At 41.9% G+C, this 15,393-nt stretch overlaps 1 protein-coding gene across 1 annotated transcript in view; it reads left to right on the plus strand.

Annotated features, from left to right (window-relative positions):
* The first annotated feature begins 10,306 nt into the window (after nt 1–10,306).
* MREG (melanoregulin) overlaps nt 10,307–15,393 on the plus strand; it is a 70,046-nt gene continuing 64,959 nt past the window's right edge. The window contains exon 1 of the mRNA XM_036753291.1: nt 10,307–10,936. Within this exon, the coding sequence (XP_036609186.1) occupies nt 10,839–10,936 (98 nt within the window). The 5' untranslated portion in view covers nt 10,307–10,838. The remainder of the gene's footprint in view (nt 10,937–15,393) is intronic.

The following is a 15,393-nucleotide window of genomic DNA, read 5'->3' on the forward strand; positions in this document are numbered from 1 at the left end:
AATGAAAGGCTTATGGCCTCAGGAAAATGCCTCATCTAGTGGGAAGATTCACGGGGAGTTCAAGGGGGCTCCCACAGTCTAAACCCCATCAAGTGAGTCAGTCAATCAGTCTCTCAGCCTGTCTGTGTCTCTCTCTGCTCAGTCTGCTTCAGATAAGAGTGAGGTTCACTGGATGGTTGCTCCTACTACTCCTTCTCTACTTTCTCCATGTTTGTATATTATTCTTTTCACACACCTCATTTTAAAAATGTTCTGAGAAACAGCAAGGTCCACCCCTTCTTCCTCATTTCAACGCTAGCCTATATATCCTTCTACTTTCTTTTTTCTTTCCCTTCTCCAAATCCTCAGGATATAATCAATCTACTCCCAGGTCCTCTGTTTTTCATTTTTGACTCCTGATACCCTCTGAAGACATGCAAAATCTGAAGGGACACTAGTTTCTTCTTACCTAGCAGAATGTTAGCACCGAATCATCATACAGCCCCTTCCAATTGCACAGACAAATTTGGCTTTCTGGCTTCTCTGGACTCTTGTGTTTGCACTTCTAAGTTCCTACTCAACTCTGGTCTTTTCATCAGAAATGCTCTATTCCATTAAAAGATCCATTTTTTGCCTGTAGCATTATTCTCAGCTTTGCAGGGTAAGTAATTTTTGCTTGTGTGTCTCTTTTGCCCTTTGGAATATTGTATTACAAAATCTCATCTCATTCATGTCACAAGTTGCTAGGTTTTATGTGATATTGATTGTGGTTCCATGATACTTAACCTTGACTGCTCTAATATACACACATGAGCTGTTTCTTTCTGGATGTTTGCAATAAATACATACACATATACACATATATGGATATATATCTATATATGTATACATATGCATGAGAGCTCTGGACGTTTGCTATGCCATTCCTTTTGGGAAAGGTGATCAGTATATTCTCTCTGTCTTCACTTTTCCCTTTGATTTTAATAGGTCCAGGCAGTTCTTAGTTATGATTTCTTGAAATATAGTTTGCAGACTATTTTTTCTTAAATCACATCTGTTTTATTGTTTTCAGACTTGATATTGTTTTAATATTTCTTGCTGACCCATGGAGCCATTAATTTCTATCCTTTTCTATTCTAATTTTCAGGGGGTCCATTATTTGGGCAAGATTTACCACTTGTCTTCTAAGCTATTTGTGTCCTTTTAATTCTTTGCTCCCAAGTTTTTGTTTCATTAAATTTTTTTCTTGTTTCATTTCTTTTAGATAGTCACATAGTCCTTATGTAAAAATCTATTTTCCCCTCATGAGTCAATATTTATAGTAATTATAGAGTTACTCTTTCCTCTTTGAATATCTCTGGATCTATCATAATTTTTTATAATGGTGAGACTTTTCTTTGATTTACTCATCTCTCCAGTTTTAGATCCCGAACTGTGGCTTTGTGTCAAGGTCTGGCTCTGCCCTCTCCTGTGCTTTAGGGTGGGTTGGTTGATTGACTGGTTTCATCCTGAGTCCCACGGGTTTCTGTGCTGACTTCTAATCTCAAAGGGTTAGCCCTCCCCCACTCTCACCATTTTTGAGGACTAGAGTGTTGGATGTTCAGGGCTTCTAGTGACTCCTAAGGACAGAATGCTCAGGACATGAAGCCCCTGGACACTTGTGATTTCTCAATCTGAGTGCTGCCATGTCTCTCTGGTTGCTTCTGCTCCCCAGAGCTTTCAGGGTTCCCACCATTGGGCTTTCTTATCTACCCAGGTCCATTCTCTCAGGGCCTTCCATTTTTCTTCTGAATAGACACAGAGCCTTGCAAGCTACACAGCTCTTGCTCATAAATTTGAGAGGTTGCTTATGGTCCTTGTTTCCGTTGCTTGTGGGATGCTGGTTGACTTTTTATGTAATTTTGCAGAGGACTAAGTCATTTATTATAGATTCTCTTTGGACTTCTTGACCATTATTTGATTTGGTGTTAATTCCAAGTTTTTTGCTGGAGTAGTTATGAGGAAGAGCGTCAGTCTGCCATCTTTGTTGGAAATCTCTTTTGTGTGATATTCAAATCACAGATTGGTGCCATGAGTCTAGAAAACTCTATGGTGCCCTTGGGAGACAGTAGGGGTATACCAAAGAGGGAAAAGAACTATATTAGTGGCTTATGTGAGTCCTTTGTGTTTTCTTAATCACTGAGGTAAAATAAAGGCTATCCTATATTTGATATTCATTGTTACTTTGATTGATTGCATGGGAACTAGTGAACCCTTTTATTCACATCAATGGATGTTTAGACATGGGCTATGTTCCAAAGATTCCCAGAGGAAACTCTGGGGTGGGGGCAGGGGGCAAAATGAGTCAAAGAGATATGATTTTAGGATATACCTACAGTTCACATAAGCCCAGAGCTTTGTGTACTGGGCATCAAGGTCGATTTGTTTGACTTTGAATATTTAGGTTGTCAGAGTTCTAGGGCAAATGTTGAATGAGTCATTTGACTCCAGATCCATCACACCTTCTTTTATGGTTATCTGATCTTGCAGGTAACTCAATATTTATTGGGCTAAGAAAAAAAAAAGGAAAACCATGCTGCTTTTGGAAAGGAGCCAGGATATTTATGATCTGTACCTAAGGAATGAGCATTGAATTTATTCATTAAGATTTACCTTGAGGATCCATTGTAAGGAGTAATAATATTGACTGACTAGCTGAGTTAAGAAAAATCAATATAAATGACTAGAATGCATTTTGTATGATATATATGTATATATATAGAAACTGCAAATATTAGATGAAATATTGATTGAGCTGGAGTGAATCCAAGAAGGCAGGCCATCTACCTTCAGGGAGAACTAGGAGCCCAGACAGCTGTATTATTACCAGGCATTGGAATGGAAATACTGATTGTACTTGCCCAGACCGCACCTTGATGTTACTTTTCTCTTTAAAAAAAAAAAAAGTCCTCTCTCTTCAGATTCTCTCTCTCCTCTGGCCTCAATCTCCTTCTAGGGTATTTCTGATAAATAGCACAAGGGTGGAGCCAGTGGAGGGTGTTCAGACAGAAAGTGATTCAGATTACTTCTGCATTAGGCCATAAACTCCTTGAGGACGGGGGCTGTTTCATTTTTTTCTCCTTGTAGCCCCAGTGACTAGCACAGTGACTATTGCATGGGGAAGGCTCAATAAAAGTATACTGAATTGAATTGAAGAGGACATCCCTGAACTCTCAGGGGCTGTAGCCTGCATTTGGAGAGTGCCACTGACATGCATGTACTGTACTGAGACATGATTTATCTCACTGTCCTATAACCTCATAACCTAATGGCCCTTGAAGTTAGAGATGCTTCTTAAACAACCATGGGAGAAATGGATCATGTCAACTGTTCTTTAGATATCAATAGATCCCAGCTAAGGTGTTTATGGGGTCATGATAAAGGTGATTGTTGGTGAGCTGTAATTTGGCTTAGCTAAGCTAGACTGTCCCTGAGGGATGTACAGTGTTATCAATCAGATTTTCTCTGGTGATAGTTGGGGAAGTGTTTCAACCATCCGGCTAGCAGCTCCTGTGGGGGTGTAAGATCCACCCATAGCCAGCACCCAGAAAGCTGCCAGCACGCTGTGAAAGCACAGGCTCTTTTGATCTGCTTATCTAAGGAAAGCAAGGTTAAGGGGTTGACAAGCTTACTTTAATTCAGCATACAAATAGCATTCACTTAGTTCAGGGGAAGAGACCAGCACACTGAACTTCAGAGCAAATTACAAACAAATTACAAACATCAACAGACAGACCAAATACAGATTCATAGTTACCAACATCTAGGTTCAGCCGGAGCTCAGAACAAGGGCTGGCCCAGAGTCACTCTTGCCACCACTGCTATGGGTAAGAGCTCCAAAGAAGAGACAGCCAACCCCTGGTTTTATATCTTTTTCAGGGTCAGGGGTGAGTTACATATGCGACTCACCCACGTGACCTAGAATCATCACAAAGAGGCGACTTAAACCCACGTGGTCTAAAAGCCTCTGATGTCCCAAACCTATCACTCAAACTCATGTGTAAAACTAGGCCCTCCCCTGAGTTAGCCCTACCTTGGGTCCCACCTTAGTTACCAATCCACACCCACATAGGTTAGGTTAACACCTAATAGGGGTTAGAGCCTGGGGCTTAGCACTTAGTAAGACTTAATGAAATACACTGAATTACTCAAAGCAAATAAAAGCCAAACTCTTCAAGAGCACTTATTGAACTAAGTGCTAAGGAGCCCATTTTGCTTACCAACACAGGAAGAGACAGGAGTGACCCTTGCTGGGCAGAGAGGTGGAGGGAGGATCCAGACTTCCCACCCTGAAGGAAGCTGGTAGGAGAGGAGGTGTAAGAAGATGAGCCTGAAGCTGGAGAACTTTTTTGGAAGAGAGAAATAAATAACTTTGAAATTTGCTCTACACTGGTATGATTAATTCCATCTCCATGATTGTAGTGATGTGGCTGTTTTGTCTCTGCGAATTCCCTGAAGGTAGAAGCATTTGCTTTCTAAGATTCATTCCAGGTCAATCAATAATACTTTAATATTTACAGTTCTATATAAAATGCAAAATGTGTTCTAGTCATTTATATGGACATTTCTTAACTCAGCTTTTCAGCTAACATTATTACTCCTCAAAGCAGATATATCACAGACCCTACCTGTACCTAAGAGAAACGTTGAAGACAGTCTGGGGCACTGGAAGAGAAGGGGAGCTGGAAGTACAGAGGTGGTGGTGAAGGAATGTAAATCCTCTACTCTGAAGACCACAGGTCCCTGAGCCCTGGAGGATGGAGGATGGAAAATATTCAGATGGACAGCATCATACAGGACAAAGGGCTAGTCAAAGTCAGGAGACCTGGGGTCAAATCCCAGCAGTTTTATTTTCTAACTGTGTGATCCTGGACCAGTCATTCCTGAAAGACAGTGTGATGTAATGGAAGCCTACTGGATCTAGAATTACAAGCTCTGTTCTGGAATCCTGGTTCTGGCTTGTCTCTCCCTGCTCCCATCTATCTTGTAGTCGCTGCCAAAGTAATTTTCTCAAAGGTCCACCCATGTCACTCCCTCCCTCCCTCCCTCCCCCCCACTGAACAAACTCCAGTGGTACCCTAGTAACACCGAGATTAAATACAAATTCCTCTATTTGCAATTTAAAGCTCTTTATAATCTGGCTTTTTCTTTCTTTTCCAGTCTTCTTAGATTTTACTTTCCTTCACACACTTTCTAAGCCAACTACTTGCTGTTCCTTATGCAACTTTCCGTTTCCGAGAGTTTCTCTTGCCTGAAATGCTAAGAGATCTCAAATTGTACTTTCTTCCAGAGGTTTTTCCTGGTCTTCCACCCACTTGTGCTCTGTAGAGAGGACAAAGCACTGTGATTGTGTGTGTGTGTGTATGTGTGTACACACGTGTATGTGTGTATGTATGTATATACCCACACATAAAAGATATATATACATCTATCTATCTTTTCTTGTTGCTGTTAAGTCATTTCAGTTGTGTCTGACCCCTTCTGGGGTTTTCTTGGCAAAGATACTGGAGTGGTTTTCTATTTCATTCTCCAGCTCATTTTACAGATGGCAAACAGGTTAAGTGACTTGCCCAAGGTCACACAGCTAGTAGTTAGCATCTGAGGCTGGATTTGAACTCAGGTCTTCCTGACTCCATCAGGCTCTCTAACCACTGTGCTACCTAGTTGCCCATATATCTTGTATGTACATAGTTATTTACATATTATCTCCTCATTCAAATATGTGGTCCTTCAGGTCAGGGCCTATTTTCATCTTTCATTGTATTTCTAGAGCTTAGCACAGTGGCTGGCATGTAGTACATGTTTAATAAACAAATGCTTTTGACTGTCTGATTACTTCTTAAGTGTATGACTTTGAACAAGTTAATGTACTTCCTGGGCTTTAGTTTCCACATCTTAAAACAAGAGGGTTGGACTAGATGATCTCAAAGATTACATGGTACAATGGAAAGATCCCTTCCTCTGGACTCACAGGACCTGAGTTCAAATCCTACCACTGATGTTTGCTACCTATGTAGACGTGGGCAAGTCTCAGACTTGGTTTCCTTATCTGCAAAATGAAGGGGAGAGGCAGCCAAGATGGCCTCTGAGACCCCTTCTAGGTGTCAATGTATGATCTTAAGTTCACTGGGGTGCAAAGTTGGGTTCCCATTGCCCTACACTGCATAACTTTACAATAGGAGTCTTTTACCCAGGGTCCATGGATAGATTTCAAGGGGTCAATGAATGTAGATGGCATTAGAGGTGGGCCTAAGGTAAATATTCTAAGAGATCAGGTTCAACATTAGGATGAAATGAGGTAGTTGTTAGTTATTGAAAAGTTAACAAAAAAGGAGGTTAATTATCCTAACATAGCTAGGAGATAAAACATGGACTTACTTAGGTTCGCCTTTGTTATATACAGCTTCCCTCAAATCTAAATGATGGAGTCAGCAGGTCATGGGAGCAGCGTATGGTAACTCATGTTGTCCTGGGCACTTGCCAATCTGAGAGGACCCAACCCAACCTGGGTGGTACTTTTCAATGTCCTTAGGCACTGGTGTGCTGATAAAACTTTAACAACTAGCTCTCTGGGGGAAAAATACCCATGCTATACTTTTAAATAAAACTGCATTACTAACATTTTCTTCATTCTTTTGTTCAGTGTTGTTAAGTGTATACAGTCAACAAAATAATGAATCAAGCCCTGATTTGTAGAAATTATGGAGTGTAAATGCTCACATTGAAAACTTAACGATTGTTCTCTTTAGGTTCCAGACCTTTGTCATTAGCTGACCAGAAGACTGCAGGGGCCAATTAGGCCCTGCGTACGTCTTTGTTTTTACTAGCCTTTGGTTTCCTTTGTAATCCTATGTATTTTATGTTATACTTCTAAAAATATTTTTGTAAGAAGGAGTCCATAAACTTCAACAGACTGCCAAAGGAGTCCATGACACATTGAACTCTAGCTTTAGAGAGGTGTGCCAAGTCTTGGTTTTCTATTTTTTTTTGCCAGGGACACATACCGATGTGTGTATACATATGTAAACACATGCCCTTGGCAAAAAATAGAAAACCAAGGCACATAGTGTGTATCTGTGTGTGTGTGTGTATATATGCATATATATATACACACACAACACAAGCACGCACCTATGTGTATACATCTGTTTATACACATGCACACACATATATATATGCAGCGTGTAAATACATGTATGCATATACATGTGTATATGTATACACATAGGTATATATACATACATATACATATATACCCATACATATATACATATGCATATATACATACGTATATATACACATACATATGTATATATACACATGCACATACCTTAGAGTCAGCATGGAGTAGTAGATAGAATGCTGGACTGATGTAAGGAAGACCAGGGTTTGGATCCTGACAAATACTTACTGGTTGTTTGAACCTAGGCAAGTCATTTAACCTCTGTGAACCTCAGTTTCCTCATCTATTAAATGGGAATAATAATGGCCATCATCTCTTGGAATGCTTTATAAATACCAGATATTATTATTATAATACCCCTGACTCTGTATCTGTAATCTTAAAAAAAAAAGTATTGAGGGAGGAAATAACAAAGCATACTTAGCTGCTACCTATTTTTCAAGATGAGCTGGAGGTTTTCCCTGTCTTGAGGAATCTGGAAATGTCAGCCTGAGCTTTTGAAAATGAGGAATTACATTAGTGAGTCACCAGTGACTCTAGTGTCAGGTGCTCGGTGGACTTTCCTAAGTGTTATCTTTTGCTGCTGCTTCTGCTGCTGCTGGGGGTGGTGGGTGGGGCTGGTTTCAAGAACACAGAATGGGAACAGCAGAGCATTTTAACTCTTTTCAGTCAAAAGGGGACCTTAGTACTCCCTTGGGCCTGATGTCAGAATAGGGAAGAAGGCACTGGTAAATTCCAAACTCAAGTACCCAGATGATGTAGGTGATCAGCCTGGCAGCTCTCTTGTTAACTAATAGCGATCTGATTTACAGAACGTGGAGAAACAGTCCATGTATTAAGTTCTTGGAAGGCAAAAAATGTCACAGAAATACAGAGTGGTCAGAATCATCAGAGTGGGCAAGTAGTGGGAAATGACATCAAGCTGGCTGAGTAGAAATGGGTCTTCAGATCATATGATCATTGCTTGTCATCTCAGGGAGGGGAGGAGGGAAGGGGAGGGAGGGAAGGGAGAGGGGGTGAAGGGGAAGAAGGGGTAGAATTTGGACCTCTAAAGTTAAAAAAATGCAAGTGGGGAAAATTTTTTTAAAAAAGATCACAGGATCATGGGATTGAGGGCTGGAAATACCTAATGCAACTTCTTCACAGATGAGGAGAGTTGTGCTCTCTGGAAGTTTCCACTGAGGTAAATAATTATAGAAGGGCACCCCAACAGTGTAAAAGGACAAATAGTAAATGAAATATTGACATTCTACATAAGCATAAGTACAACTGTAAGAAACACTTTTGGTTTGTTAGTTTTTGTTGCTGATCTTTGATTTGATAAATTATTAAGAACAAGTTGTTGTGGTAGAGTACAGTGTGTGTGTCTATACACACATATTTGTGTATGTATGTATATACATGTGTGTATGTATATATGTGTGTATGTAGGATATTATATATATACACACACTCATACTTACATGCTGGTGGGACATTGATTGAAAACCATCATGCTTTGCTTAGTGCTATAGTTAAATATTCACATAACTGTCACAGCAGCATAGAATTTAGAGGTGTACTTTACAGATCATTTAAATCCCTCATTGTACATCCAAGAAAAGTGAGGATCAAGGAATTTGCATGCCTTTTCCAAGGGCTCAGTTAATAAGTAAAATGGCTAGGACTTATAGAACCCAAGGATTCTGATTCTTGGTCAAGTGTTCTCTCAAATGATTCCATACTAGCTTGTGCCAATTAGATGGTGAAGTGGATACAGCACTGAGCCTTGGGTTAGGGAGACATAAGTACAAATTCTGCCTCAGACACTTAGCAATGTGACCCTAGGCAAGTCACTTAATCTGTCTCACTTTCCTCTATCTGTAAAATGAGGGATAATAGCATCTTCCTCCTAGGGTTGTTGTTGTGGATCAACTAAGATAATACATGTAAAGTGTCTATAAATGACAACTATTAATACTGTGATATTCCTTCCTCTGTTGAACTGTGATTTAACTTTTTGGGAGTATTCATCTTTTCATGAGTGTCTATACCATGTAGATGGGAAGTTTCTTAAGGGCAGAATCCAAGCCTTAAGCGATCACAGTAGCACAGATTTAGAACTGAAAGGAACCACAGAGATCATCTAGTCCAACTCCTCTCACTTTATTCAGGGAGCCCAAAGATGAGGAAGACTTGCCAAGATCGTGTGCTTAGGAAGTGGCAGAGTCTGAATTTCAATCGTCTTTCAACTGGAAATTCTTCTCTTTACTCTTATGCTGCCATCTCTTCTATTTCTTTATGCCTCATGCAACATTTGCCACAGTCCTTCGCACCTAGGTGATCCTCTGTAAACACAGTGGCTCAGGAGGCTCAGAGTGGTTACCAAAAGACCCTGTCCTTTCTTTGCAAACAATTTAACAATTGCAATACTAGACTTTAAAACTAAATTCTTTGTTTCTTTCTTGTCCTAATCAACATACTCCTATTAATGGGTTGTGACCCTGTTTCTCCTTTTTAAGTTTGGGTAAATCACTCAGTCTCCTGGCTTTAGTTTCTTCACCAGGAAACCATAGATCATTGTCCAATGAACTATAATATCAGTACAGTATTTACATCCAGTGGCGGCTGCGGGGGTGGTGGTGGAAAAGGGCAGAGAGTTTGGAATCCGGAATCTGAAGACCTGTTTTTACCAGTAATTTGGAGTGTGAGCTTGGGCAAATCAGCTCACCCCTCTGGTGCTGAGTTGTCTCCTGCAAAAGGAGAGGGATGGACAAGATGACCTCTAGGTTCTCTTTCAGATTTTTATCCTATGATCAGGTAATCTCCATCGACTTTTGCTGCACAAAAATTCTACGACTCTTTAAGACATCTACCAAAAGAAACTGACATTCAGTCTCCTTTAGGAGGAAAATCAAAACCAAAACGAGGCAAGGGGAGAAGGCAAGAGGGGAGGAAGCCAATAAAAATGTATAAATAGACGGACACGCCACCTCGTCCTCGAATAGCTCCAGGGCTCTTGCCTCAGCCCTGCGTGGGGTCCTCGGTTCTTGTCTGAAGGACAGCTGTGCAGCGTGCACGGAAGAGCGCGCTGCAAGAGGGTTAGCTCGGCTTTCACATCTGGCTGGAGTCCCCGCCTTCCTCCTTAGAGGGCAGCAGTGGTGACTTCCCAGGGGCCGGAGACGCTCCCAAGCCCGCACGGGGCATGCGCTCCACTTAGCACGGGGGAATTGAAAAGGAAAAACAACTGGAAGAAAAACGCCTCCGCGAGTCTCTAAACGTCCCGCTTCGAGGTTGCAGGCTAGCAAAAACAGTTTCCGGGAAGGACCGGAGAGAGGAACCCACCGGCCATGTGTGTGGCACGGCGTTCTAGGCCTCGTGCTGGCTGTCCCAGGCTGGGGGCTGCCCCGGACGAGGCGCTGGTGACTGTGACCGCAGCGTGATGTACCCGGCGCCCGGCCCGGCGATGCCTTAGCGCTGACTCGCCTGGTAATCCGGCCTGTTTCTTTCTTCCAGTGGGCTGGACATCCAGCCGCCTTTCGGGACCTTGGCTCACCGCGGACAGACACAGACAGACACAGGGAGACGGGGACGGGACCGGTTAGGGTCCTTTCCACCTTGTTCCGCCGAGTCTCCAGGCGGTCCTGGACAGCGCTCCATGGGGCTGCGGGCCTGGCTGAGGACTCTGTGCTGCTGCTGCTGCCCGTGCAAATGCCTGGGAGACCCGGAGATGCCTGAGAAGGAGCCCCTGCTCAGGTAAGGGCTATGCCAGGGAGCCATCCAGCAGCCGGTGCTCTCGAGGATACCAGGCTGGCATCGGCTGCGAAGGTCCGACCTGGGAGACCTCTGGTCCAGAGTTGTCTGCCCCTGATACTGTTGCTACAGCCTGGTGTTTGAAGCTGTTTATTCTGTGCTTGTGTCTGGCTGTGTGTGTCTCTGTGTGTTTGTGTGTGTGTCTGTGTGACTCTGGCTGCCCGTCCTTCTGGCCACACTAAGTAAGATCCTCTTGAGCTCGGCTCTGGATTTATACTGGGTTCAGTGGGCTCCGCAGAACTTTCTTGGCTGTGCAGTTATAGCCCGAGCGCACAGAGAGGGCTTTTGAAGACTCTAGTGAGAGCAGGTGCTTTGAAAGAGGAGTGAGTATCCGTGTGTGTAGACCTTTGAACAGAGTGCCCCACTTTGGAAGAGGGGGGAACTGTTATCTTGACCGTTCCGGAACGAGCAACCTCGAGTGATGGGTTTCTCCCTGGGAAGAGCAATGGGGATTGTGTTTCTGTCGTCTGCCTAGTAGATGACAAGGGAGGTTCGATGTAGTTATTACAGGAAAGCAATTCACGGATTTTTAGGGGTGGGGGAGGGGTGCTTTCTTTGTTAAGAACAGTTTACTCGTGTATAAAGTTCTGGCCCTGCATAAATTGAGGCCCAGGAAGATTGCTGGGAGGGAAGCATCTTAATCGTTCAGATTAGGGTCAGCCTGAAAATAAAGGGATCAGAACAGGAAGGACAGCGTGGAAGACCTGGGTTTGAATCCTGTCTCTGATACTTACTACTTTTGTTACGGTAACTTGATTAACCCCTCTGGGCCCCAGCTAATAATAGCTAATATCTTACATTTATCTAGAACTCATTATGTGCTAGTCACTGTGCTTTACAAATACTATCCTTACAAAATTTTACAAATATATCTCACAACAACCTACCTGGGGAGGTAGATACTATTAATAATAACACTACGAATAAATAACACATAGCAGGTACTATGTGCCACACGCTGTGCTAAGGGCTTTACAAATGCTATTTGATTTTCACAACCCTGGGAGGAAGATGCTATTATTGATAATAATGATAGCCAGTATAAGCACAACTTTGGGAGGTAGGAGCTATTATTTATTATTCCCATAGTACAGATGAAGAAACTGAGGCAGACAGGTTAAACGAACTTGTGTAGGGTCACACAGCTAGTCAGTGTCTGCGACCAGCTTTGAACTCCCATCTTCCTGACTGCAGGCTCAGTGTTCTATCCACTGTTCTGCCTGCCGCTCCTCCATCTGTTTCTTCATCTGTAAAATGAGAAGGTCGGATGCTTTTAAGGTCCTTTCCAGGCCTAAATGTATGATCCTAGGAATACACAATTTTTAGGGTTCACATTTTTTAGGGGGGCAAATGAGATGCTTGGATTCAAATCTTTCCTCTGATAATTACTAGCTGTGTGACCTTGGACAAGTTACTTAGCCTCCCTAGGACTCAGCTCTTTGTAAAATGATTCCTATGATCCTGCGATTTCTTTGGTGTAGGAGACTCTATTGCAGATTTTTTGACAATTTTTGGTCTTAACTGCCTGGGCCATTGAGAAGTTATGTGACTTATCCTGGGTCACTGAACAAATTGACACAAGCAGGACTTAAATCCAATCAGTCAACAAATATCATCAAGCAGAACTTAAAAAATCCAATCTATCAATCTGTCAGCATTTATTAGGCACTCTATTAAGCACTGGGGAAACAAAAGGAAGCAAAAGGCAGTCCCTGCCCTCAAGGAGCTTACCATCTAATAGGAGAGACTACATGCAAACAAATGTAAAAAAAAAAAAACCTAGCTATATACAGGATAAATAGGAAATAATTAACCGTGGGAAGTCACTAGAATGAAGAAGGACTGGGGAAGGCTTCTTGAAGAAGGTAGGGTTTTAGTTGGGACTTAAAGAAACCAGGAAAATCAACAGAAGAGGGAGTGCATTCCAGACCTGGAGTATACCCAGAGAAAATACCCTGAATTGGGGCAGCTGGGTGGCGCAGTGAGTAGAGCACCAGCCCTGGAATCAGGAGGACCTGAGTTCAAATTCAGCTTCAAACACTTGACACACTTATTAGCTGTTGTGATTTTGGGCAAGTCACTTAACCCCAATTGCCCTTCCTTCCCCCCTGCAATGGAGGTTAGATTGGAGGAGGGAGGGACTTGAGGCAAGCAGACCCACCAGCCACTATTGCAATAATCTAAACATAAGGTGATAGGGTTTGCGCTGGAGTGGTGGCAGTATCAGAGGAGAGAAGGAGGCATATTCAGGAGATGATGCAAAGGTGAAATAAACAGGCCTTGGCACCAGCTTAGCGATGGGGAGTGAGAGAGAATGAGGAGCCCTGAATGACTCCTAGGTTGTGAGCCTGAGGGACTGGGAGGATGGTGTTGCCCTCTACAGTAACAGGAAAGGTAGAAGAGAAGCGATAGGTTAGCAAGAAAGATAATGACTTTTTTGTTTTATTTATTTTTTTTTCCTTTTAAATTTATTTATTTATTTTTAGTTTACAACATTCAGTTCCACAACCTTTTGAGTTCCAAATTTTCTCCCCTTCCCTCTCCTCTTCCCTCCCCACCTCCCCAAGACAGTATGCAATCTGATATAGACTCTACGTATACATTCACATTAATCATATTTTCACATTAGTTGTGTTGCAAAGAAGAATTATAACCAAAGGAATGAACCACAAGGAAGAAGAAACAAAACAGAAAAGAGAGAGCAAATAGTTTGCTTCAATCTGTGTTCAGACCCCATAATTCTTTCTCTGGATGTGGATAGCGTTTTCCATCATGAGTCTTTTGGAGTTGCCTGAGAACCTTGCATTGCTGAGAAGAGCCAAGTTTATCAAAATTAGTCATTGTACAACGTAGCTGTCACTGTGTACAGTGTTCCCCTGGTTCTGCTCCCCTCACTCAGCATCAGATCATATAAGTCTTTCCAGGTTTTTCTGAAGTCTATCTGCTCATCATTTCTTATAGCACAATAGTATTCCATTCCATTCATATACCACAGCTTGTTCAGCCCAATAATGACTTGTTTTAGACATGTTGAGTTTAAGATGTCTATTGGACATCCTTATTCTCACCCATTAGGCCAGGTTGGATCTCACTTTACTCCAACCTCATGATTTTTAGTGTAACATTTTTTGTGTACTCTTTCAGTTTGAAAAGATATAGTGCCATTGGAATTAGAGGATCTGTGTTCAAATCCTAACTCTGCCTCTTGCTGTCTGTGTGAAGTCCGTTCATCTCTTTGAACCCAAGACCCATAGAGTAAGTGGGTTGGTCCTCTTCAATAGGCAGTGTGGTGTGGTGGATCTCACTAGATGGTTTGAATGTTACAACACTGTGTGAGCCCTGGGCAAGTCTCTGGGCCTTAGTTTCTTCATAAGTAAAATGGGAGAATTGGATTCTATGACCTTGAAGGTCCCTTCCATCCTTCAGTCTCTGTGGGTGTGAACTGCCTTTGGGTTGAGGATCCAAAAGCGTAAATTAATTATTTCACACTACAAACATACTCCAATGTTTCATGAGGGTATCCCTCTTTCGGTAGAAATTTCAGAAATAGTACATTTAAAGTAAGTGAGACAGAATTTTGGTGGTATGCTGTAGATTAAAACCAGCCAACCTCATATAGCATTAATAGTCTCATAAATAGGAGCATTAACAAAATAAAGAAACCTAAAACCCACCGCTCCCTTCCAAAAATGTGAATTTTATTTGTGAGATAGCTCACCTTCCAAGGTTCAGTATTTCCTGTCACATCAAGTCTAAACACTTCTGCCTGGTTTTCAAGGCCTTGTGTAATCTAACCCCAGCCTAACCCAGCCAGTCTGATTCTCTGATGTCCCAACTCTTCCGCCAACTCTTTGTTCTAATCACTTCATTCCTTCCTTGGACCTTTCTTTCTTGACATTTGCTTTGCTGGGAATCCCCTCCTTTCATTCTTGTGTTTGTGTAAATCCTAGTCATGCTTCAGAGCAAAGCTAACCAGGCCTTCTTCCTTCCTAAAGCCCCCCCTGACTACCCTAGCCCTTATCATGCTCCTTCTCTTTGAATTCCTATGTAATAGGTATAATTTCTATTCTACAGTTATGCATACCATACAGATCAGGGCTTCTTAAACTTTTTCCACTCATGATCCCTTTTCGCCCAAGAAATTTTTATGCCACTCCGGGTATATAGGTATATAAAATAAGTATACAAATCAAATATTTACTGATAATAAATCATAAAGAAATTTATTTGCAAACAGTTCTTTAGTATACATGTAATTATACCATTTTTTAGAGATGAAAGCAAATTTGCATATTAAAGAGATAGATGTATTTGTTTATTTTTACCTAAAAAATTAAATCTTGGTGGAATATTGATACTGAAGGACGTAGAGCAGTTTCAACGTTTTTCGGAATTGATCA

Source organism: Trichosurus vulpecula, chromosome 4, assembly GCF_011100635.1.
Source record: "Trichosurus vulpecula isolate mTriVul1 chromosome 4, mTriVul1.pri, whole genome shotgun sequence".
Taxonomy (NCBI): Eukaryota; Metazoa; Chordata; class Mammalia; order Diprotodontia; family Phalangeridae; genus Trichosurus; species Trichosurus vulpecula.